Source organism: Pleuronectes platessa, chromosome 13 (genome assembly GCF_947347685.1).
Source record: "Pleuronectes platessa chromosome 13, fPlePla1.1, whole genome shotgun sequence".
NCBI classification, from domain to species: Eukaryota; Metazoa; Chordata; class Actinopteri; order Pleuronectiformes; family Pleuronectidae; genus Pleuronectes; species Pleuronectes platessa.
Genome location: NC_070638.1, coordinates 16,793,192 through 16,815,671, shown reverse-complemented (window position 1 = coordinate 16,815,671; position 22,480 = coordinate 16,793,192). Strand labels below are relative to the sequence as shown.

Sequence of the window (22,480 nt, the reverse complement as noted above, 5' to 3'; positions counted from 1 at the left end):
AGGAGGAGCACGTGGGACCAGGGCGTCCACCCGACACGCGCCAGGGGCAGGTGAGACAAACGCGACGCGACAATAACAGCTCGCACTCTGAACTCTGTCCATATGTATGTGATATAATGCTGTACATGTGTGTATTTCAAAAGTTGACAAAAAAAAGGTGTACTGTAGATCTTACTACCATGTCAGTATGTTTCAAAAGCTGCCATTCTGTATTTGTATAAAGAAACGCTTCACTGTAGTCGAACATTTATAAAAGTGTACCAGCTCTGTAAAGAAGAAAACATTGAGAGATTGAAAAATATATCAAAAATATACAAGTAGTATTCTTTCTTGAGTATTTTTTTTTAAATGGTACTGAGATTCGGTTGAAATGCAATGCAATTTTTGGCAGTAAAAATAAATAAGTCGATTGGCCAAGGCCCAACAGTTATTTGGATCTGCACCAAATTGCAAACTGTCATAAAAATCAGTCCCCTCATCATTGAAGTTTTTTTTTAATCAAGATTCATTAATTATTATCATGAATTTTGGCAAAACCTCCAATCTCACAATGTAAAAACCCACCCCCTGAACCAGAGCTGCAGCATAAGCTCTGATTTACTGTATCTACTCACTTAACTTGAAGGTCAAAACTACATGCATGTCCTATTCAATGATGGAAACATGGTACCGTCTGTCCTTCTATAAAGTCCATTAAGGGAAAAATATTGACAAGATAGGATTTTAATCACCTAGTGAAAAGTGTTTGGCAGAGGAGTAGGATCCACGTGAACCTTTTTTATGCCATTCGATTCAGTTTTATTTGTATCTCGTCAAATCACATCTCCTATAACCTTGAGGCCCTTTGCAGAGGAAGGTGGAGACCTTACGTCGTTACAGAGAAAATCCTAACAAGCTCTCAATGACGGAGAAAGAGGGAAAAGGATCCTCGAGCCGAACCGGACAAAGGTGATTACCATCGTCCTGGAGGTTGTGCTTTCACCGCTGCCCTTTGGATTGTTCAAACACTACAGAGCAAACAAAACAAACGCAATATTCGGTCTTCTCAAAAATTGTGCCCTCGCCGAAAGTCAACCTTCGGTAACTAGAGTGTCACTTGAAAAATCTTGCAACGGGAAAAAGAAAAACCTCGCTGAATCATTCTGCACCTCAACAACAAGTTTCATGGATTTCAGTTGAGTGGTTTCAACCTTGGTGGATTTAATTAACGTAACTAGAAAAATCTTTTACATTCTTGCCGACGTGTAGAACAATGAAGCTCGTTTCCACTTCAGCCTGAAGTCTCTCTTCATGGAGCAGCAATAATAAATGTATGGGGGACACAATTTAATTCATGTACGAGGTTAAATTCCTACAGCCTGTGTGTTTAATGAGCTCCAAACACCAGAGGCATTTAGTCAGACACAGAACACACACACGCACACACATGAATAATTAAGTTGTGAAAAGGTAACTTGCTGTCTCAAGTCTATGGTGTCAAGGTCAAAGACAGAATGTGTCAATGTATCGCAATTTAAATTCACTTTCACGTCTCCCGTGGGTTCAGCTGTTAGAATCCAGATCTGTACACTTGTTTACTGAATTAATGTCTGTATGAAAGACGCCAGACTTCAGAGCTGCCGCCACTTCTAACTTCCAGACGATGAATTTTGACTCATGCATTGGAAATGACTCCCTGAGTCAGCGTCAGAGACGGGCCTGTGCAGAACTGAAGGGGCCCATTCAAACAGAGTTTCTAATATTTAAATATAAACTTCTGTGACTTTGAGCCGAGGTTTCTTATTCGAGCGCCGGCTGAGCTTCTTAAGTTGACTCGAGGCAAATGAAGCCTGAAAATCCTCAGCTAACGCCACCGCTCCACTTCCCCTCATCCCAACCGTCGCACTGGGCCTGCTACTGTGTATCTCCTAAAGACCCATTGGCCCGCTGCAAATGGTCAGCGAGAAGGGGCAGGCGGCCGTGAGGCCCTGTGCAGCCGCTGGATAATTTTCCATTTGGCTAGGCCCGGCCACCTGGCAGAGGGACAGGATGGGAGAGGTGGGGGGTGGAGGGGGTTGAACGAGATGTAATTAGTGACACAGGCTGGTTCTTGCAGAAGGTAGGAAGTGTGTGTGGGGGGGGGGGGGGGGGGCTAAAGGGAGGGAGGTCCAGGGATCCAGTCGAAAAATAAAAGGGACAAATGGAGGGAAAATTGGAGGAGGGAAGCGGGACACAGAGGGGCAAATAATAGAAAACTGAAATCCCTTTCTCTGACCAGGGGAGACTGAGCTGGAGCTACAGGCCGGATACTGAATACGGATGACTAACACTTTTAAAACATTTTTATGATGCTTGTATGTGCAGCCAAGCTTTAGCTGACATTCATTGAAAAATGATTGGCTTTATTCCAAACAAACTTAAACTGTTTGAGTCTCTAAACAGTCAGTCAGCAGGACAATAATGCTGGGTCTTTTAGGTTAGTTGTGGGCGGCTATAGATCAGTAGCTGGAGTCAGGCCCACCAATAACCAGCAGGTCATGGGTTTGTAAACATCCCTGTAACAGTGAAAAGCAACCTGACACGCAAATGGAAAGGATTTATTATCGAGTCATTGACATTCAGCATCACAGCTCTGACCTCCTCATTCTCCATGAGTAAATAATACATGAATAAATCAGACAGCAGGGAGCGAGGATAATAACTGACCCACTGTGTGATTGTTGTTTTGTTGCAGTGTTGCAGCTCTTTGCTCAGACACAACAGCTGTAACAAATTATAGTGGTGACATGTTGCCCCCATGACAAGCTGCCTCATCTCATCCAATTCTAATTTTTATTAGACTACTAAAACCATTTATACCAACAAACAGTACATCCCAGTGAAATAGATTATTGGCTCAACCATTTAAGTATGACACTAAAATTAGAAAAATCTGAATATCACACCATTACAAACATTTGTAAAGCTTAAACTCTTTAGTTATCTAGACAAGTGATCTGCAATATGTCAATAATGAATGAACACAAAGATAGTGAAAATTGATTTAATTATTTATATTATTGACAAGGCCAACTTTAAAAGAGACAAACATACCAGAAGATGTTATTTTCAAGGAATTGTAAGTATATATACACACACACACATTTCATTGATTCATATGCTCTATAGAAAATCTATGAAAATGTCAAAAATCAAGTCAAAAATGCCTTTAAACCACAGGTTAGATTTTATACACAGAAATTAGAGGCACATTCTGACAAACAGTGAAGCTAAACTCATTTTCTAAATTGTCAATGATTTTTCATATAAAGAAGCAGCTCCTGCAGACTCAATATGTCATCATTCACATCAGATTTAAAGGTGATTATATTAGCTATTCATTCATTCATTCATTCTCAACGCACTATGCAAGGATGTCAAATTAGAAGCTGGAGTTGGAACTTAAATGACATAATGAGTTATGTTATGTTATGGGAGGTTGTTTAGCAGCTAAATTACAGTTTCAGAAGGAGAAATCAAGAATTGATTTTTCATTGGAGCTTTTACTGAGAGGATAACAAGCTGACTCGGGGTCTCACAGTTTGGCCTGGCCTGGTTTAATCTGCAGGCTTTGCAGCTTCAGAGCCATCCCCATGTTTCCAGTGATCTTCAGCTTCCCTTCAAAGAAAGCCTGAGGAGACAGGAAGGAAAAAGGTTTCAAACAAGACTCAACATGGGGAATACTTAAATATCGTCACAAATAAACAAGCCTGACTGCGATTGTTAGGTTAAGTTCACCCGGATATCGGAAATATATCCTGGGTATGTTGAACTCGCTTTATAGTACAGGCCACAGACCTCTGGTCGAGAGATTTACTTGCAAAGGGAAGCAAAACAAACCAATCACAGGATTTTAGTTTGAGAAATGCAAGATGATTTTCAGAAATTGAAAACAATACTCCTCCTAAATGCACTTGCTAATCGTGAACTTTTATAAAGCTGCCTCACGAACTGCAGTTTGTGTTCAGTGTAGATTAAATTGATACAAGATCATTTTGTAACCATGTACATTTGTGAATGTAAAAAATCCTATTATTTTTGCAGTCTCTACTAATAATGCTCATATGCTTGACAACACGTAGATCAAAAAAGACATAACGTGAGGCATGACTTACAATAATGAGAATTTGATTTCCCCATGTAAATCCATGTAGAGCTGAAAATGTGCCACGACAATGGCAAACCCCTTACTGTTTTAAAAACTGCATTTCTTTATTTATTTCTCATTATCACAGTCAAACGAAGTTACAGGTGTGAAAGTGACCTGAACTGTATGTAATCTTAAGTCATCGAAATAGAATATTATTTTTCATAATAAATTTAAGACATGTTATACATTTAACATTACTACAGCAGTGGCTGCTTGAAACCTACGTGTTTGGAATGATTTGCTTGGCCTGCGGTAATCCTGGTTGCAGTTTTTTTTCTCAAACTGTGAAAGTGCCCTATTGTAATTGAACCGCAGCGAGTAATAAACGACTGAAGGACTCAGTCCACAGAACCCTGAAGCTGCATCCCCACTGCTGCACAAAGAGCTGTTCACCTGTGTTTTCAAAGTGAATTAATACTGAACCTAACATTGTACATCCTTGGGTCCTTAACAATACACATGTGGGAAGCTTATGAGATGAACAGTTCCGGAGATATTCGTTCCACATACAGACATTTCTGGAAGTCGTAGATAGAAATCATAGATTGAAAAACCAATGTATAGTTTCTTAATTATACTGATACATACACTTTGTGGGTTCAGCTTTCCTGTCATCAAATCCGGAAGATCCTTGTCACACATGGACAAGGAGCAGTCTGCCTTTTTATCTAAGACAAAAAAAAGAAGCATGAACTAATTTGTTATCCGGATAATTAACACACTATATCAGAGCTCAAAACCATGTAGAAGGTACTTGAGAATACACGTGGCTTTTTGATGATGCTGTCCATTAGTGCAAAAACATGTTCTATGTTGTAAGCCAAATCCAGTCTTTGACTGAGGCAACCATTCAGAAAGCTTTATGACTAATGTTTTCATGTATTCTGAAGTCTAAAGGTCAGATGCTGTGAATGTCACTTTGATGGGCTGTGAATGCAGTCCATTAACCACATATACAAGGGTTTTGAACATTAATAAAGCTTAAGATATAGTGAGGTAACCAAGAGCGTTGCAACAAGGGGATCGAAGCAGGCAATCACCTGGGGTCCCAAGCTGAGAGGCCGCCCCCTGAAAACAGCTGATAATATTATACAACAGCAATGACCATTTTAAAAGAACCCCCTTAAATTCTATGACCGGTTATATACAGTAGACTGCAATGACACCATGACAGGAAACCCCCTAACAAAGACTGAAGCCACTAGCTTTTTGACAAAAACGTCATTTTAGGCTACTATGTTTTCATTTGAAAATGTAGCAACTCTGCTACGGATACATTTTGGCATCCACACTACTCTGGAGTTTTAGAGCAGCTAAAATGGAGAAGCTGAGAAACCCTGCTGATCAAATGTTAGCTTGAAACTGAGATGTTTGAAAACGATGAGGTAGAAACTCCCAACAGCTGACCGGGTGTTTTGGGACACACCATGGCCTTCGCTGGCCTAGGTGTGTTAGAATGAATGGGGATTTAAATTGATACACGGAAAATCTTTTTAGTTTTGTTTCAAACTAAAACATAGTAGCATGGAGGTAGCCTCAGATGTTTGGCTGAATATGAGAATAAGGGGTTGAGTTTGGTCTGATCCTGTGTCACATCTTGTGTCAATGATGTTATAGAAAGAAAAAACATTTCTCCATCATCATAAAAAGAAGCATAATGTCAGCCTCAGGCCTTAAACAAATACAATTACAATTATAAATATATTAATTATTGTTACTGTTCTGATTATTATTGATCTTACACGTACCATGTTTGCTGTAAATTAATCTAGTATATCAGCACAAATGAAAAGAAGAAGTATTTTTTTGCCCATTTGCTTCTTAGCTCTATTGAATTGGTCCAAGCAAGGCTAGTTGCAATGTGCTCAATCTACCGCCCATAAGGTTTTTACAGACCATGCAGACAGTCGAGCTTCATAGCTGGAGTTGTACAGAGCAGTTGCATTTAATGCAGTTCCCTCTCTCTCAGTGGAGAACTTGTCTTTCACTCTTTAGTCCATCACTCGGAATCTGTTTCATGTGAGAGTAACATTTGTGCAAATATAACGGCTTCCTTCCTGACACATACCACATCTGTCCACCAGGTTTCATGGTAATCTGTCGAGTAGTTTTTATGTAATCCTGCTAACTAACAGACAGACAAACAAAATGAAAACAGGAGGTAAATATGTGGTTTTAGGAACAGTCAGTGTTTGTGTGTGTTGTGTGTTGTGAATTGTGAGTTTAATTTAGTAAATTCTATATTTTGATGTGTTAATCAGCAATTTCATCAAATCCATCAAATAAGCCATTTAAAGTTTTTGTTAAAACTTCATGATGAGTGTTGAAGTACCCTTAGTTTACTGGAACTGCAGTGGTCTTATACAAAACCAGACAGACAAAGCTAATCTCTAGCATCGGAATCCATAACAATTAAATCCGATCCTTTCATTGTTCATCCTGCTGCTGAGAGGAAACGGGCTGAACGAGTTTCACTTCTTTCCTCGTCGGACTGACATGGATTTCACAGGATGTATTAAAAGCTGCATCACTGCGGAATCCCACTGCTCTTTCAGTGAAGTGACATAACACAATGCATCACCCCAGAGACAGAAAAGTGGGGGAATAAGGACAAAGAAACACATTTTTATATGCATGTTTGGAATCCCACTTCTGTCACAACAATCAAATCTGAAATCACACATCTCCATACAGACACGTACCTGGGTCATTGGTGACCGAACCTTTCCCGCTTTTCACATCCACGACCCAAGTCGCCTCCTTCCCGTCAGGTCCATCCCTCACTTTAAATGCAAACACTCCCCCGACCTTCTTGACAAGCTGCTCTCCCTCCTGCAGGAATAGAGACGTTCCATGAAATCGTTATTGTGACATTATTGGAGGACGTAATCAAGGCATCAATTGTCATGTGAGGCCTTAAGTCTCTGGAAATAATCATCTCTGTGAAATATTCTCTGATGCTAATATACAGGGTAAACTACAACAAAATAAAAGAGCTGCTGTGACTGAAACAGGGGAAGTTTAAACATCATACAAAGCAAACACGGTTCACAACGCCTGAGCCACAATGAAATGAGTCTCTTCATTGTTCAGGCTGTTTGACAGAACGTGTGACGTCTCATCCAAGGACATTTTGATTGCATCTTGTGTATCCTTCATTTTGAAGACTGCGAGCTTCAGCATTGGAATGTTTATATGGACTGGCTAGCCATGCAGTAAATACATTTTTGTCCACCCACATTTCACCTCCACGCAAAAGTTAATGGAGCCTCAACGTTGCTGACCCGATGGTATCTATCCATTATCTACACCGCGTATCCTTTGAGGGTGGGGGGGCGGCTGGAGCCGTCCAGCTGCCATTGGGTAAGAGGCGGGGAACACCCAGGACAGGTCGCCAAAACATCACAGGGTCAAAACAAAGCGACAACTATTATCACTTACACCACCGGGCAATTTTCAGTTCCAATTGAGCTGAACTGCATGTCCTTGGACTGTGGGAGGAGGCCGAGTACACTGAGAAAACCCACACAGACACAGCGAGAACATGCAGCCTCCTCACAGAAAGGTTGGTCGTGAACCCAGAACCTTTTCAATGAGAGGCGACAGCGCTCACCTGGTGACATCTCAACATTGTGTTCTTATTGCATTGTGGTATGTTCGTGCAGAAGACGTGCAGGGAAACACACTCAGAAGAACTTCATATATCTTTACGGCATAGTATTAAGGCCATATTGAAGAAAAAATAAATCAATTTGAGAATTATGTCGCGATATTACAAGAACAAAGTTGAAATTGTGAAGAAAGTTAAAGAACTACTCAGCCAGAGTTCCACTTCTTCAGGCTCCGAAGTCTGAATTTCTTGAATAACTACGAAAGCTCTTTGAATATCAGATGTAACCGATGATGACCTCACAATCGACCACTACCAAACATTTCCTCCTCCACAGAAGAGGCAACTTCCTCCAAGTCTGCGTGGTTCTCTCTTCAGAAATGGGTCCTGATACTGTGCTACTGTTAGGTAAAGTATTTTCTTCTTTGTGAAACATAAACTAAAGTTCAATTAAAAAAGATGCTGCACGTTCCTCATTTCAATGCAGACGACAGACTGATCCTCTGATATCCCACCTCTAACATGACACGTCCTGTTTGATTGATACATTACTCTTGTAAAACATTTTTCTTGTAATATTACAGCTTTATTCTTATAAAAACATGTATTTTCTAAGCCGTTTTTTTTTTAAAGCTCATTTCAGGTGTCAAACTCAGAAAAGAACGTCTCAAAAAAGCAGAGCCACACACTTATACAGTATCTGTTCTGGAGAAATGTGACCAACACTTGGAACCCCCCAACAAACTCAGATTCCTGCAGCGTTTCAGAGCAACCCTCATGTGCAGCAGTGAAATCCATCGCCCTACAGCAACTGACTTCACAACTAGCCATTCCCACGCATCATCAAGGTGTCCTCAGCTGCTCATCTCTGCACCCCGAGGGTTTGGAGCGAGATGAGGAGTCAACGCCCGAGGCAACCGCATCCGACGGAGCCGTCAGAGGCTCAAACATAAATAAATGTTGTGATGGAAATTCATCTTGAGATTTGAAATAATGAAATTATCAGACTGGAGTTGCCATTGAGTCTTTATATTAGTAAGCTCTGCAGAGTTTACACGGGTGCTCAGGATGGAACAACTGGCTGCGAAGGTGAAAAAGCCAGGACTTATACCAAGAGGCGTTTCACAAGACAGTATGAGAAAAAGAAGACATGCCAGAATTAATACAAAGAGGTGCTTCATAAAACGTAATATGAAAAAGATATGAAATCCTCCTCAGTGCCTGTCTGCTGTGTCCGTCCGCTGTAGCAAACTCCCTGTTTGCCAAGGCCACTGTAGTGAGACAACTGGTCAGTTGAATTTTCCCTTACAATGTGTTGAACTGAGAGAAAATCTGTTCCTTACATGTAAAAAAGAACAGCCTCAATACTTGTTAAATTATATATTTTGGATATCTATGTATAAATGCAAATAATGTTTTATTCACCAATAGTGACATAGGCTCTAAGAACAATATCCACTTACATACAGCTAACATGTGTTTGTCTTGCCTTTCAATTTTAGAGCTGTCACTCCTTCCTGTACCGCTAAAATAAAATATAAATGATATTGTGTTATATTTGTTGAGAGGTGCTTCACAAATTAAATCTAAATTACTATTTTATTGTTTAGCTGTGTATGTAAATATGTATATTTATAAAATAACGGACAATATTCACAACAGTGGGATCTTTCTAGCTATGAATTTCACTGTACATTTAATGGCATAAAGATTGCACAGTTCAGTCGGTGTGACGCAGTCTGTTGCTTTAGCGGATCAAAGCCACTGACGACCATAAACTGCACACTGCACAGGTTCATTTATGATTTGTAGCCTTTACTTTTCTTTGATGGTCATGGTCCCATTTGCCAAGTACGTTGAAAGCAAGAAACGGGAGCCAAAACAACTCTTAGATATGCCGGCATTTAATTAGAATGCACTTTATATGAGATCAAATAGAGTAGCTACATGTAAGAGTGAGGGTAATGTGTATTTGTGAGAGAATGCTGTAATACCTCAAGTAAATGTTTCTCTATCTCTTTGAAGATAGGGTAGGATTTAAAACCCTCCAGACCGCTGCCTGCGCTGGTGGCCATCGCACCAACGTGGGTCCTGTGGGGAAGAAAAGAAAGACACAAACTATGAACAAAATAACCTCCAGCTCACTGAGGTTCCATAAAGATTCAATTGCACGTGAGGCTGTGAAGTATTTCAGAAAAAAACGAAAAGGAAAAAGAGGGGATGAAGAGGTGCGCATTGTCAGTACAACACAAGGTCAAATAATGAGAAGAGCTGGAAACTTTAATAGTTGAAGAAAACTGTGCAACTGTCGGTCAATACAGGACACACAACAAAACCGGTTGTAGTGAAAGACACACATGTTTCTCAAGGCCTTTGCACATCAACGGCAAATGAAAGGAACCACATTCAAAATCAATCAGAGGCGAATTTTGACGACTCACTGCGTCAATTTCTAAGAGAATATATTTGCATTACATCGCAATACATGCTGTGCTACCTCACAATAGTTTTGCAAACATTAAGTTTGAGGTGATGTAGTTACAAGGATTACAAAAAAAATATCAAGATCGAATAAACATCAAGTGATGATGATCTGGTGCTTCTTTAACTTTATTTAAAAAAAAAAAAAAACTAAGTTATTTATTTGAGGGAGGTCCTGTTTGTTTGTTTGTTTGTGTGAAACCTCGGAGAGATGGGCCTTGGTTTGGGAAAATAAAAGGCGCAATATTGCGGTTAAAAAATAAGACGCTGAAAGAATTGAATTTTTGAAATACAGGTTTGAAAAATATTAACACAAAAGTAATGATTTAAAAAAAAGTTATCTAACGTACATAGAGTACAAAATAATAACATCAAAACTCAATTTTCTACAGCAGAGGACATGATGACAGAAATATACACTTTATAAGTATAATTTTTTTGGTGTGTTAGCGAACAGTTGATCGCTCAATAAATACAATGCTACACAAACTGAACGAAGAAACAAGCGTCTTGCTCACCCGGCCTCCTGTGGGAATCCCATCCTGTAGAGAGCAACAACGACAGCTCCTCCTAAGCCAATGTTGTGTTGCAGGGCCACTTTGGCCCCGGGGACCTGCCTCTTGTCGGCCTGCCCTCGGAGCTGCCAGCACAGCTCGGCGCACTGGGCCAGACCTGAGGGAGCGGGGGGGAGCGAAGGACAGAGGGTGAAGATTAGAGAGCCATTGTGTCATCGTGATGGATGTGGTGTGAGGAGCTGTAGCTACACTATAATGTAATGCCGATGAAGATGCAAACTGCCCGATCATTGCCACGTGCTATTCACTGAAGTATATTAAAGTGCTTCCACAATCTGTACAGCATTTGACGAAACCTGGGGAGTGTTGAGATATCTATGTTTCTCTGTATCTTGTGATTATATTTTACCTATATCCTGTGAACAAATATTAGCTGTTTAATCCATATAATTAATAATGCTACAACTGTTTCTTATATTTGGAATGATGTATATCTTTTTGATTCAGACGCAGGGTCAGGCCCAGAGCACGACCACTGAAAGAGCAGGTATCAATCTGAATGTCAATCTGACCCAAAATACAATTCGGAGAAAAGTGTGTGATGGAAATTCATTGTATCAGCCAGAACTAATACAATGAGGTGCTTCATGAAACGTGGTGAGAAAAAGATATGAAATCCTCCTGAAATGTTTAATCTGCTGGGTCTCTCCACTGTAGCAAGCTCCCTGTTTGCCAAGGCCACAGTAGTGGGACACCTGGTCAGTTGAAAGTCATGTGCTTGCAAAAAACTGCACTTTGAGGAAACAGTGTACATCTGGCCAATGGCTGAATTCCCTCAGGGAAAAAGAACCGCCTCTGTGCCCACCCTGTGTCTGATTATATATACTGTGGACTTAGGATTGAACTGGGCTTCTTCTCGACATGATCCAGTGAACCTGGTGACGTGTCCGGCAGAATCCCAGAGACTCTCTGTAAGTATTTCATTATTTTACAATAAATGTTCAATTTCCAGAACTTCATGTATAAGTGTCTAATTATTCCTTCTCAAATCCTGGATCAACAAACACGTTTGTCAAATCGCCGGAGGCGAGGTCAAGTTTAGTGCCTGGCGACGACAGGAGCACCGTTCATCTCATTGTATCCTGAACAATAACGCTTTCTATTCCATTCTTTTCTATTCTCTTCATTGACCAATTGCTGTTTTGAGATCCCGGTCAATTATGTGAATTGATTGGGACTTTGAAATAGAGTTCCAGCAAAGAAAACCTATAATTTAAAAAGGGTAAACCACTCCGGAAGGTACTTGTATAAAAGTAGGTAAGATGCATGCGTAAGGGTTGTATTTTAAAAAGGGACGCTCATTGTGGTTCCATTCCTGGTTTTGAGAGCTTTTCAGCACACAGCTCATTTGCTCACCCAGCACATCCAGAGCCACATCAGCATTCATGTGGAGTTTCGGATCTGACAGCCTAATAAATGTAAGTCCAATCCTCACTATTCTTCTTATCCTGTTGTGAGATCCCTGGAGACTATTTGTCTTTTTAGCTGCTGTAGGTTCCACAATGTTCTTGTAAGCTTGTTGCTTGGAACGGGAGAGGAGACGTGACTGTAGGATAAAGTCAAAAGCTCCAGAAAAAGCTTGTAAGGGAATTTGCAATATTTTAATCACAGAGCTGAGTTTTCAAGAATTTAAACCCAGCATGTCAAAGGTTAGGGTAAGGCCCCATGTAAAAATAAAACAACACAAAAAGGATACCACAGTGATCAGTAATACAAACCAGATACTACTGATGAATAAATGTATTTTTGTTATTTATTACCTAGAAGGTTATGTGTTGGCCCCTGTCTGTTAGTTTGTTTGCTGGTCAAATGGATGTAACGCAAAAAAAACAATATTCAGAAGACTTGCTGGAAGAATGGGGGCTTGGGCCAAGAAAGAAGCTATCATTTCTGGTGAGGCTCCACACAAAGGGATGAATCCAGGAATTCCCTTATATTGCAAGTTCAAGCATTTATTTTATTCTTTTGAACATTTTCACTAATCTTATGGGGGATTCAAAATCCTATACCTTATAATACAAGTTACACTGACGCATCCATTAATAAAGAGCTACTATTTATAGCACTTCTCTACTCCAACATACCATCATTACCATTCTTGGAGGAGTCAGTGATCAAACCCCCAACCAGCTAATTAGCAGACTCCTTACTTTACCTCCTGAGTCACAGCCTCCGGTGTCCTCTGTTACATCGTGTTCAATCTTAGAGTAATGAGCACAAGTGCAATGAGGGAGCCCTACGTGGCTGTGATTGAAACATGTACATGCAAGTCAATTACACTGTTGACCCTGTAAAAGGGGGATGTGTTGTGAAAACAAACTGGTCTCTCTTATTAGTCAGGGGGCTTTGATACAAAAAGGTTTCTAATGGTTTGACCTTCACTAATAAACCTTTTATGAACATTCATTGTTTTTCCTGAGGAGACTGATTTCCTGTTTACTGTGGTGGGAAGAGTAACAGAAAAAGTGCTCAAGTAAAACTATTTTTGCTTTAAATATATTACAATAACACAAGTAGAAGTAAAAGTACTCATAAAAATAGGTACTTGATTAGGAGTAAAAAGGTATCTAATAAAGAACTACTCAAGTAGTGAGTAGCTTCATTAGAATGCATTGCATTCAAACAGGATTATAACAATGTAAAATGCACATTGAGTCAACTTATTAAGTGACATATTCAAAACTAGGCAATTATCAAAATACATTCTGTTGTGTTCAGCACTGTTTGCTTTTTAACATTAAGTCGCAGATTTAAAATGTTCAACTGATTAACAAGACAGGAAGATGCGGACATTCACATGTAAAAATAATATTACAATAAATTAAACAAAGGAATTCTTCACAGCAGAAAAGATAGTAAATGATATTCAAATAAAATGATCTTTTATCACAGTTTTAATGTTTATCTGTTGAATAGGTCACAAACATAAATATTTGCAACACTTCCTTTACTCCTTTCAAAGTAAAGGCACTGCAACGCTTCTGCTGATTTAACAAGGCTTTGTTTTAACACGATTTTTTGTGTTATCGCAGGACCTGAAGATGCGCGTTTCATAGTGTAATTTCCTGGCAAATAGTTGCGTATATAGCGGTTCTTTTATTCAAGGAAACACAGTGATCATGCCACAGACCCTTACATTGCAACACAACTGCAGACAGGCTGCGTGTGAAGAGACGAGCGTGACATGCAGCAGATCCACGAAGCAGCTGTTACGCTCACGCAGCCAACGGGGCCCACCGGGTGGCACTGTCGGGAAATCGCCGCTCAGCTGACTGTAAAAATATATAAATCATAGAAATGGAAAAGGAGCGAGAAGTGTCTGGCTCAAATTAATGGGGTAGAAGTAATTTTTTTTCATAAATGTTACTAGTTAGGAGTACGAATTATTCCGCAAAACATCAACTCTCAGAAGTAAAATTTACTGGAAAAACTACTCAAGTACATGTAATGGAGTAAATGTAACGCGTCACTACCTCTGCCTTCCTGGACAAAAGGTTAATTTTAAAAATATCTCCAAAGAGGCTGTTGAAAACAAACACAGACTTCTGGCCCACAGGTTTGAGTGGCAGGTAAGACATCTTCTGTCAAATAAAACTGAGATGATCTTTAAAAAAATATGTCAATGCTGAGTACGGTTTTAATCCCTTGATATGTCCGACTGACCAGGTTAAGCAAAGCAGCATTCAGCAAGTGCAAAACACAATACCCTCCAGGGTGACAAGTTGACTCCTAATCTGACAACTCACTCCTTAATCTCACCAGGGTCAGCTGCTGCGTTAGTGTCATAGCCAAGCGTTTCTTCCCATCTGCTTAATGAGCTTTTGCATTCCTCCATTATCCCAATAAGCTAAAGGACTTAACAGTTAATAACTCATCATGGAGGGTCTATCACATTGTGCAGCCCTCGTCCTAATTTTCTTCACAGGGACTTTGTTTGTGGACGAGCAGTTTAGTCTAAATGCCAACAGAAAGGTTTACTGTCCAGTTCACCGGGCAATTAATCAAAAGTCAAAAAGAACCTCTTGAAACCACCTCAGACATAATTTATAGACAATAAAAAAGGACACGCGTCTTTCAGTAAAAGGCCTCTGGTAAATTCCTCTACAGAAAACCCATTGCCCATTCTCTTTCATGGTGACAGGGGATGATCACAAGGGTAAGCCATGTTGTAATTCACCAAATACAGCAAGCTGCCTATCAGCGGTGCCTCAAGGTTCCTGCATATCATGTCAAAGCATAAATATCCTATCAGCCTGACAGGGCTCACGCAACCCACCGGTGAGATCCCTGCAAGGGTCAGTCAACTAGGTGTCGGTAGCGCTGCTCATGGCTGTCCCGAGGGAAGAGGGGGCAGCTTCACGAGCAACACCAAGGATCAGACGGAGCTTAGCTGACTGGGGCACTTGCACACCCGCAGTGTGACCCAGGAGACGGAGGGAGTATGGATGAAGCGCTCTGGCCAAAGTAATGAGGTAGAGGGATAGATGATCGAGACTTTGAGAAGTGAATAAAGAACGGCAAAGAAGAGGAGAAAGAGAAAGAAAAAAAACACAATGAATAAAATGAACAAATCTGTATAAAAATGAAGCAAAGAGAGGTGTTTGCCATTGCCTCATCATGGTATCCCTGTCAAGAGGTGTGTGTGCAAGGGATATGACGGCTGTTATTGCGGAGGCAGGGTAAGCAGGCTCCTCTGTTTTCTCAGTCTCCCCATACCATGGTTTAATATGTTGAGAGATTACAGGGAAGGCCGGCCAAGGCCACAGCCGGCTGCCTTCTCACATGCAGGCTCAGGGTCGCCCTCATCCACTTTACAATCCAGCCGGCCATCTCTAGGAGACACACGCCACCTGGTGGTCGCTGTGGCAAACACCTCTCACAATGACTTTTGACATTTTTGTAGCTTTCAACAAATTTAATTATAATGAGTGAAATTCAAGAGCTATGTCAATACGACAGATGTGAAGGAAGATCCGTGTCCCAGGATTACTTAAACTTCCCCACAACTGAAGATAAGGGGAAGAAGCCTTATCTGAAATCACTCACCACTCATTATATAGTCACCATTTTGTAGTGCTGTCGGAATGTTTAGTGAAAATATGTATTCCACAATGCATTGTGAAAAGTAGATTACAACTGACCAAGCAATATCTACCATTGTGGATTGTGGCCACACTGCATGAAAGAAAAGGGGCCAACAGATTAGAAGAGAGAGAACTTTGAATGGAAAGAACTCAAAGTTGTATCAGACACTAAGTATTTTCTATTTATTAATGTGGGAAAATAGGCATTAACAATGACATACTTGTTACCGATGCATAGAAAATGACCAGAGCAGTGTCAGAAAGTGTATAGTCATCTACACTGAACAGCCAATACAATGAGTAGGGAGGAGTGAGTGAGGAATCTCAACCTCTATTTAATGTACTGTGCTGTAACCCTGTGTGTAGCTCCAAACCAGTTACAAATTAGCTTCGGACTGGATTATGTCCTCTGTCCCATAGTATTCAACAAGTGGCTTCCATTAAGAGTCAGAAAGTCAGAGGCTCAACATACCTGTGGCCCCCAGAGGATGTCCTTTAGAGATGAGTCCACCACTGGGGTTGACCACAACCTTGCCACCGTACGTGTTGTCCCCTCTGTCAATCATCTCTCCGGCTTTTCCTGGAGAGAATTTGAAACACAACAGAACACAATTTAACGATTCGGAGTGATGGATAATCACTAGTTTGACATTACGATGAAGTTAAATGAGCAGTTCAAAAACACTGATGTTACTTTATTTATCCCAGATGTGTCGGGGACGTTAGAGTTCTATCGACTTGTCGAAGCCGACTTTCCGTTGCCTCCAGTTTTCTCTGTCAGCACTAATATATACTGTTCATAAAGATGATCAAATAATGTCACTGCTGGGAATGAAGGCTTCTACTGCCCGTTGTAGGGATCAGGCTCGATTCAGGTACTTGGTGAATCATTTTTGAAAAGATATTTTAATGGCTCTCACATGTAGAACTGTCCTCATAGTGTCTGGATGGTTTTAAAAAAAACTTTGGGATTACTGGGTCACGTCCATCAGTGTGACACCAGGCACTAGGTCTGGTTGATTGGTTTATTAACACACCATTGTCCAGACATTTGCCTGAACATTTAGACAGAGTCTAGTCTAAACCAACTGACACTGTCACAGAAGGTATTGCGATAGTTATATTTTGTTAAAACGGATGACCAATAAGTCAAGTGCAAATTACTTTTCTATTTCTTGTATTTCTTTTTGTACTTTTTGCATCTGTCGCACGTTATAAGCATAATAGGGGGCCAGGCGGAGAAAGTCTCACTAGGAGATGTGCTTCACACGTACAGGTTAAGAAGAAACTGCGGAGGATTTCAAAAGCTGCAGTCGTACCTTCTGCACACAGACCCAGGGCCTCGTATGTGATGAGCTCATTGGCTGAGAAGCAGTCGTGAAGCTCGACCACATCGACGTCACTGGGCTTCAGACCTGTGGCCTTGTAACATCTTTCAGCTGCTATCCGAGACATGTCGTACCCAACCTGCACGGGTAAACAACAAACAAATTAGTGTGTTCAGGAATACCTGTAAGGAAACAAGTCCATCATAATAACGCTACCCGCTATGACCCATGAATGTGCAGGATATTATTTAAATTTAAAGAAAATAACCTTTTTCTATTGTAAAACTTACCTTGTACAGGGAGGAGTATTACAAATAAAGGAATGTGTGCTATGAATTCTGAGTTAACCCCTTCCCCCGTTTTCATACCATCTTGATGCAGCTGTTTTCGTCAAATGTGGAGGAGAGGTCAGTCGTCATCTCTTGGGCCAAGATCTCCACTGCCTGCTTCTCCAGATGATGTTCCCTGACAAAGGCCTCACTGGCTAAAACTGCTGCTCCGGCACCATCTGATGTCGGGCTGACAAGAGCAAAAGGTCGATGTGGGAAAAGAGACAAATATACACATTACACACACTTGATTCCCAGTTCAGACATTTTCTTTATTTAACACAAACTCTGTGGGACTCTTACCAACACTGAAGCAGGGTGAGGTAGTCAAACACCTTCCTGGAGTTTATCACCTGCTCTAAACTGTATTCCTCCTGGAACTGGGAATACCTGCAGAAATAATGCACACACATAGACATCCTATTTATGCAGTATTTATCATTTATCCAATTGCTTCTTTGTGAAACTTGTTATGTTAACAACACAGCGAACCAGATGATTTGTATAAATACTCTCACAGTGTAAACTTCTACATTGTTGATGTCATTGGTTTTTCTAATGTACTGCATATGCTCCTACTTTCTTTTCACATGTTATTCTACAGTACAGTTAAGATCATCAACCACTAGAATTTAATCAGTACATATATAGAGAAATTAAATATAGAACTAAATATAAAATGTAAGTATTTTGTACCATTCTTTCAATTACTTCTTCTTTCTTTCTATGCAAGTGCATTAATTGCAATGTAAAACTTTGAAGATTCCTCACATCTGTGCACATACTTGGCCAACAAAGCTATTGTTAAATAGAAATATATAAGCAGTGTTATGTTTTTCCAAATTCGTAAAGTTTCTTACGGGTTCCTAGTGGAATGCTCGTGGTTCTTCCAGGCAACTTTAGCAAAGTGTTCTGGTTTTGTGCCTTTAAAACATTGAGAGAATTATTGACATATTGAACACACTACAACTGTAAAACAATGCAAGACACAACCACAACTTTCATAGTTTGGCTCATTTAAGCAATTATGATGTTGAACCCAAACATAGTTTGTACCATATTTCTCCATGTGCTCCCTGCCAGCGTTGCCAAACATCTGTGGGGCTACTGGCGCTGCCACCATCCCATATCGGTTGAGCATTACCTCCAGGTGCTTGTCAACGGGGTTGGTCCGGTCCATAAACTGCAAACAGGAATTTCTACTTACATACGTTTTCACATTTCTATATTTGTATCTTTTTGTTTACAGGCAAATATAAGAGAAAGACATTCATGTTGACAGAGGGTCCTAACACTCTTCCACTGTATCCCTTCGTTTGACAGGAGCAGAGGATAAGTATGGAAACAAGCACCATCTTTCTTTTCAGCCAGAGCAGCCATGCTACAACAAAACAACAGGCGGTGAAACCATAACAACGTCTATTTGGTAAATTGCAAGATAACGTGAAGTTCTGTCTACCACCTTTCTTCACTGTTGAGGAATTTTTTACCATCCTCAAACATTACTGTAATTGCCACTATATATTATGTATATTGTATATTACATATTATATTTGTACTGGAGAATAGTGCCTGTCTAATTCCACAGATACTCCCTTCTCTCTCCAAGCAGTATCAAATGTCAGGTTATAGATAAAGGACCAACCAACAGCACATTGTAGTGTCTACACTTAGCTACTTTCATATCTAACTCAGATGCTCCTGACAGAGAGGCACCAACTTCAACTCTTTTGCGTATTACACCAGTGGCAAGACGTAATGACACAATGTGATTTAGGAATGCATACTTTAGGCTTAACTATCCAATAGGATGCAAACACCTACATGTTACATAGAGAGTGACAGCAATTCTACCCATTCATGGATGTGTTGTTAGCATGGCTGACGCAAGTAGAGGGAGATATACTTGGATGCTGTGGGAGACATCTTCAGACTTGGGGATCACAATTGCTCATGTTACTCTGTCAGCGTTTGTATATTGTTCCTCCTTCTGGTCTCCTTTCACAAGCTTACAATAAACTTCCATAACAACTACCTTTGAGGACAAAGAGCCTCTTTCCATCTTCTCAAACCCCAGAGCCAGCACACAGTCAGCGAGACCTGCAAAAGAAGAAGAAGGAGCGGGTTTTACCACATCTGTTACGGAACAGGTGATACACTATGCTACAAAAGAAGTCTCTATGGAAATTATAATACTTCTGTCTACGGTGAAAACCAGTTGAAACCACTGTGAATCCGGTGACAAATCTGTTATGGAGCAACTTATCGACTTTTGGTAAACCTCCTTTTTATTATGGATTTAAAAATTCTTCCTTCTTCACTCACCTCCCTGGATCACCTGCCGTGCTGAGAAGATGGCCGTGGAGCCTGTGGAGCAGTTATTGTTGACGTTGAGGATGGGGATCCCCGTCAGGCCCAGGCTGTGATAAATGGCCCTTTGCCCACAAGTGGAGTCCCCTGACGGAGTAGGATACACGATGACATGTTACGCCCTCCAGACTTTAAACTGCTTTATTATCCCATGGTTCTTTATGCACTGGCGATCATTGGCTAGTGCATAACTGTAAACAGCTTTAGAGACGCAGCCTTTTTGCCTCATTAGCAAAAACACATTGTGTAGTATGTAGGAAGCTACATGGAAATATCAAGTTGGAAGTATTTAGACTCTCAGTGAATAAGATGTAAACTGTAAATAATCGTATACAAAACAATTCCATTTTATTGGAGACTTGACAACAAGGTCTTACCATAGACGTATCCCACATAGGCTTGCTCAATGGCGGAATACGGGATTCCTGCATCCGCTAAGGCCATTTGACCTAAACGTGAAGTTATAAAACATGTTAGAGAACAAGATCCACTTGAGATGATCAGATATGGTATCTTTTGAAGGACTGAACAAGGTCCACATTCAGTGAAGATAAGCACCTGCTTCCTTGGCCATGTCAGGGTAGTCAAAGTTGTCTCGGGCCCCAGGCTTGTCAAACTGCAGCAACATTAAAGAAAAGTCAGATCCATTAGTGCCATGCTATTTATAAACATCTTCCTCTTGTTAATAAGTTGAATCTTTCACATGAGCAAACATTAAACTCTTCTGTAAATCAAATGCAATGAAATCTTCGGATGGAATCCCTCTCTACAGAAGTGAGCTTCATTAAAAGACCCTGGAGCGGTTAACTTGACAAATGCACTGGTGCATAGATCAATACGTTTGAACACTGTTTGCTGGCTGCAAAACCAAACTCATTCTAAGAACAGATATTATACGATAATAACTTTTCATAAACGTCTGATGCCAGGGCGAATTCCCTGTCACCAGATTTAGAAAACAATATCAACACTAAATGTGTATGTGTCAAACTGGAAGTGGCACAAACTCCTCCGACATTAGTGTGATGGGAGCTTTAGACTTGTCCAGGGATCAATGACACTTGGTGTGGAGCAAGCCTGCAGATGCCTCATTGGGTAACACACCCGTATTGAAACTATACAGTTCAGGATAGAGTGTGAAATACGAGCTTTAAAATAAATAAAATGGGATTAGAATATAAAACTATATCAAAAGTGTGTACACACAAAGAATCGAATTAGAGACAGTGTGAACAGCAGTAAAATAAAGGGACAAATCCAGACAGAGTAACACATCTGAGGGAACACTGCACAGAGCAAGTTGTTGCACATGAATAACGACGAAATGCACTGAACTGATCGAAGATCAGTTTGTCAAGAACGTAAATAAATAAATGCCAGAGAGAGAAACGTTTGAAAACAGCAGCCTGATGGAGACATGACCCATGACCCTTAGCCCAGTTTGTGCTGTGGCTCTATGGCCGTGAACCATGGACTGACTGGGGCGAGAGCCAAGTGTGACGAGCTGCATAACTTGATCATTTCAAAGCCCATTCACCATTAGTGTTACTTAATGTGAGCTATGCTAACAATGCTAACAACAACATTAACGTGATAAAACATGAGTAAACAATCTGCACACACACACCTCGGGATGTGCAGCAACTTCCACGTTCTTTGTGCAAGGCTATGTGAAGTTAGCACGCTAAGCGAGCTTCAAGTCTAAGAATATATATCTGTCGAATAGTGTACATTTGTAAAGTTGTGTGTACTCGTACTTTACCTTTGTCAGACCCACACCGATGACAAACACCCTGTTCTTCATTCTAGTTGCCATATTCACTTCTGTTGTGTTCAGCTGCAGGTCCACACACACACTGACAGGTACAGGCAGCGAGATGAACAACAGTCCTTAAACGCACCACACGGCAAAGATCGTCTATGTGTCACACGATGCCTGACTCGGTGAGGAAAGTGTATCAGTCATTGTGCAAATACAGGGTAAACACAACACGTTCTTCTAAAAACCTGTTGATCCAAATCACTAAAAAGTACACGTGTGTGTATGAATTACACGAATTAAAGTCTATTATTGGATTTATGCATGCTATATATAAACATATACATGGCATAACACAAAAGTCAAAACAATGGACAGTTAGATTCCCTTGTGCGGGTATTACTCATTATCTGACAGAAGATGAGTTCAGATAATATTTTAAATCTCAAATTAGTTTTTTTAATTGCACCTCTCCATTTATGTTACACGGTCTTTTATTATGAATGAGTTTAATATGGAGAGACATCCCTCACGTGTTGCTCTCTCTGAGATAAGATTAAAGATGTAACCCGGTTAAAAGGCCTTTTTCTTCAGAGGATGTTCTGAATTATTTTTATTATATGAGGCAATTGTGATTCTAGAATATTTGCTATAAAAATATGTGTCTGTCTCCTGTTTGTAAACTGGAACATGTCGTACCAAGTTGTTCTGACACACATTTTGGGCAATTTTTGTATTTACAATGAGATTTCTCTTTTCCACTGATGTTTAGTTAT

The 22,480-nt window shown here is 40.4% G+C and overlaps 1 protein-coding gene across 1 annotated transcript; it reads right to left on the bottom strand.

The window, feature by feature from the left end:
• Positions 1 to 3,008: 3,008 nt before the first annotated feature.
• Positions 3,009 to 21,872, bottom strand: scp2a (sterol carrier protein 2a). Its single transcript, XM_053438366.1, has 16 exons — positions 21,708 to 21,872; positions 20,504 to 20,561; positions 20,323 to 20,394; positions 19,901 to 20,032; positions 19,611 to 19,675; positions 18,632 to 18,758; positions 18,436 to 18,499; positions 17,879 to 17,965; positions 17,615 to 17,765; positions 17,238 to 17,385; positions 16,391 to 16,498; positions 10,778 to 10,931; positions 9,773 to 9,869; positions 6,871 to 7,000; positions 4,757 to 4,836; positions 3,009 to 3,649 (listed from the first exon to the last, which is right to left on the bottom strand). The coding sequence occupies exons 1-16, from the start codon at positions 21,759 to 21,761 to the stop codon at positions 3,554 to 3,556; spliced, it is 1,623 nt and encodes a 540-aa protein (XP_053294341.1). The 5' UTR covers positions 21,762 to 21,872; the 3' UTR covers positions 3,009 to 3,553.
• Positions 21,873 to 22,480: the final 608 nt, after the last annotated feature.

Coding starts and splice junctions, on each gene's coding strand:
- scp2a (XM_053438366.1), bottom strand. CDS start 21,761: ATGGCAACTAGAATGAAGAACAGGGTGTTTGTCATCGGTGTGGGTCTG. Junction 20,562..21,707: donor TCGGTGTGGGTCTGACAAAG/GTAAAGTACGAG, acceptor ATGTTGCTGCAG/TTTGACAAGCCTGGGGCCCG. Junction 20,395..20,503: donor TGACATGGCCAAGGAAGCAG/GTGCTTATCTTC, acceptor CTTCACGTTTAG/GTCAAATGGCCTTAGCGGAT.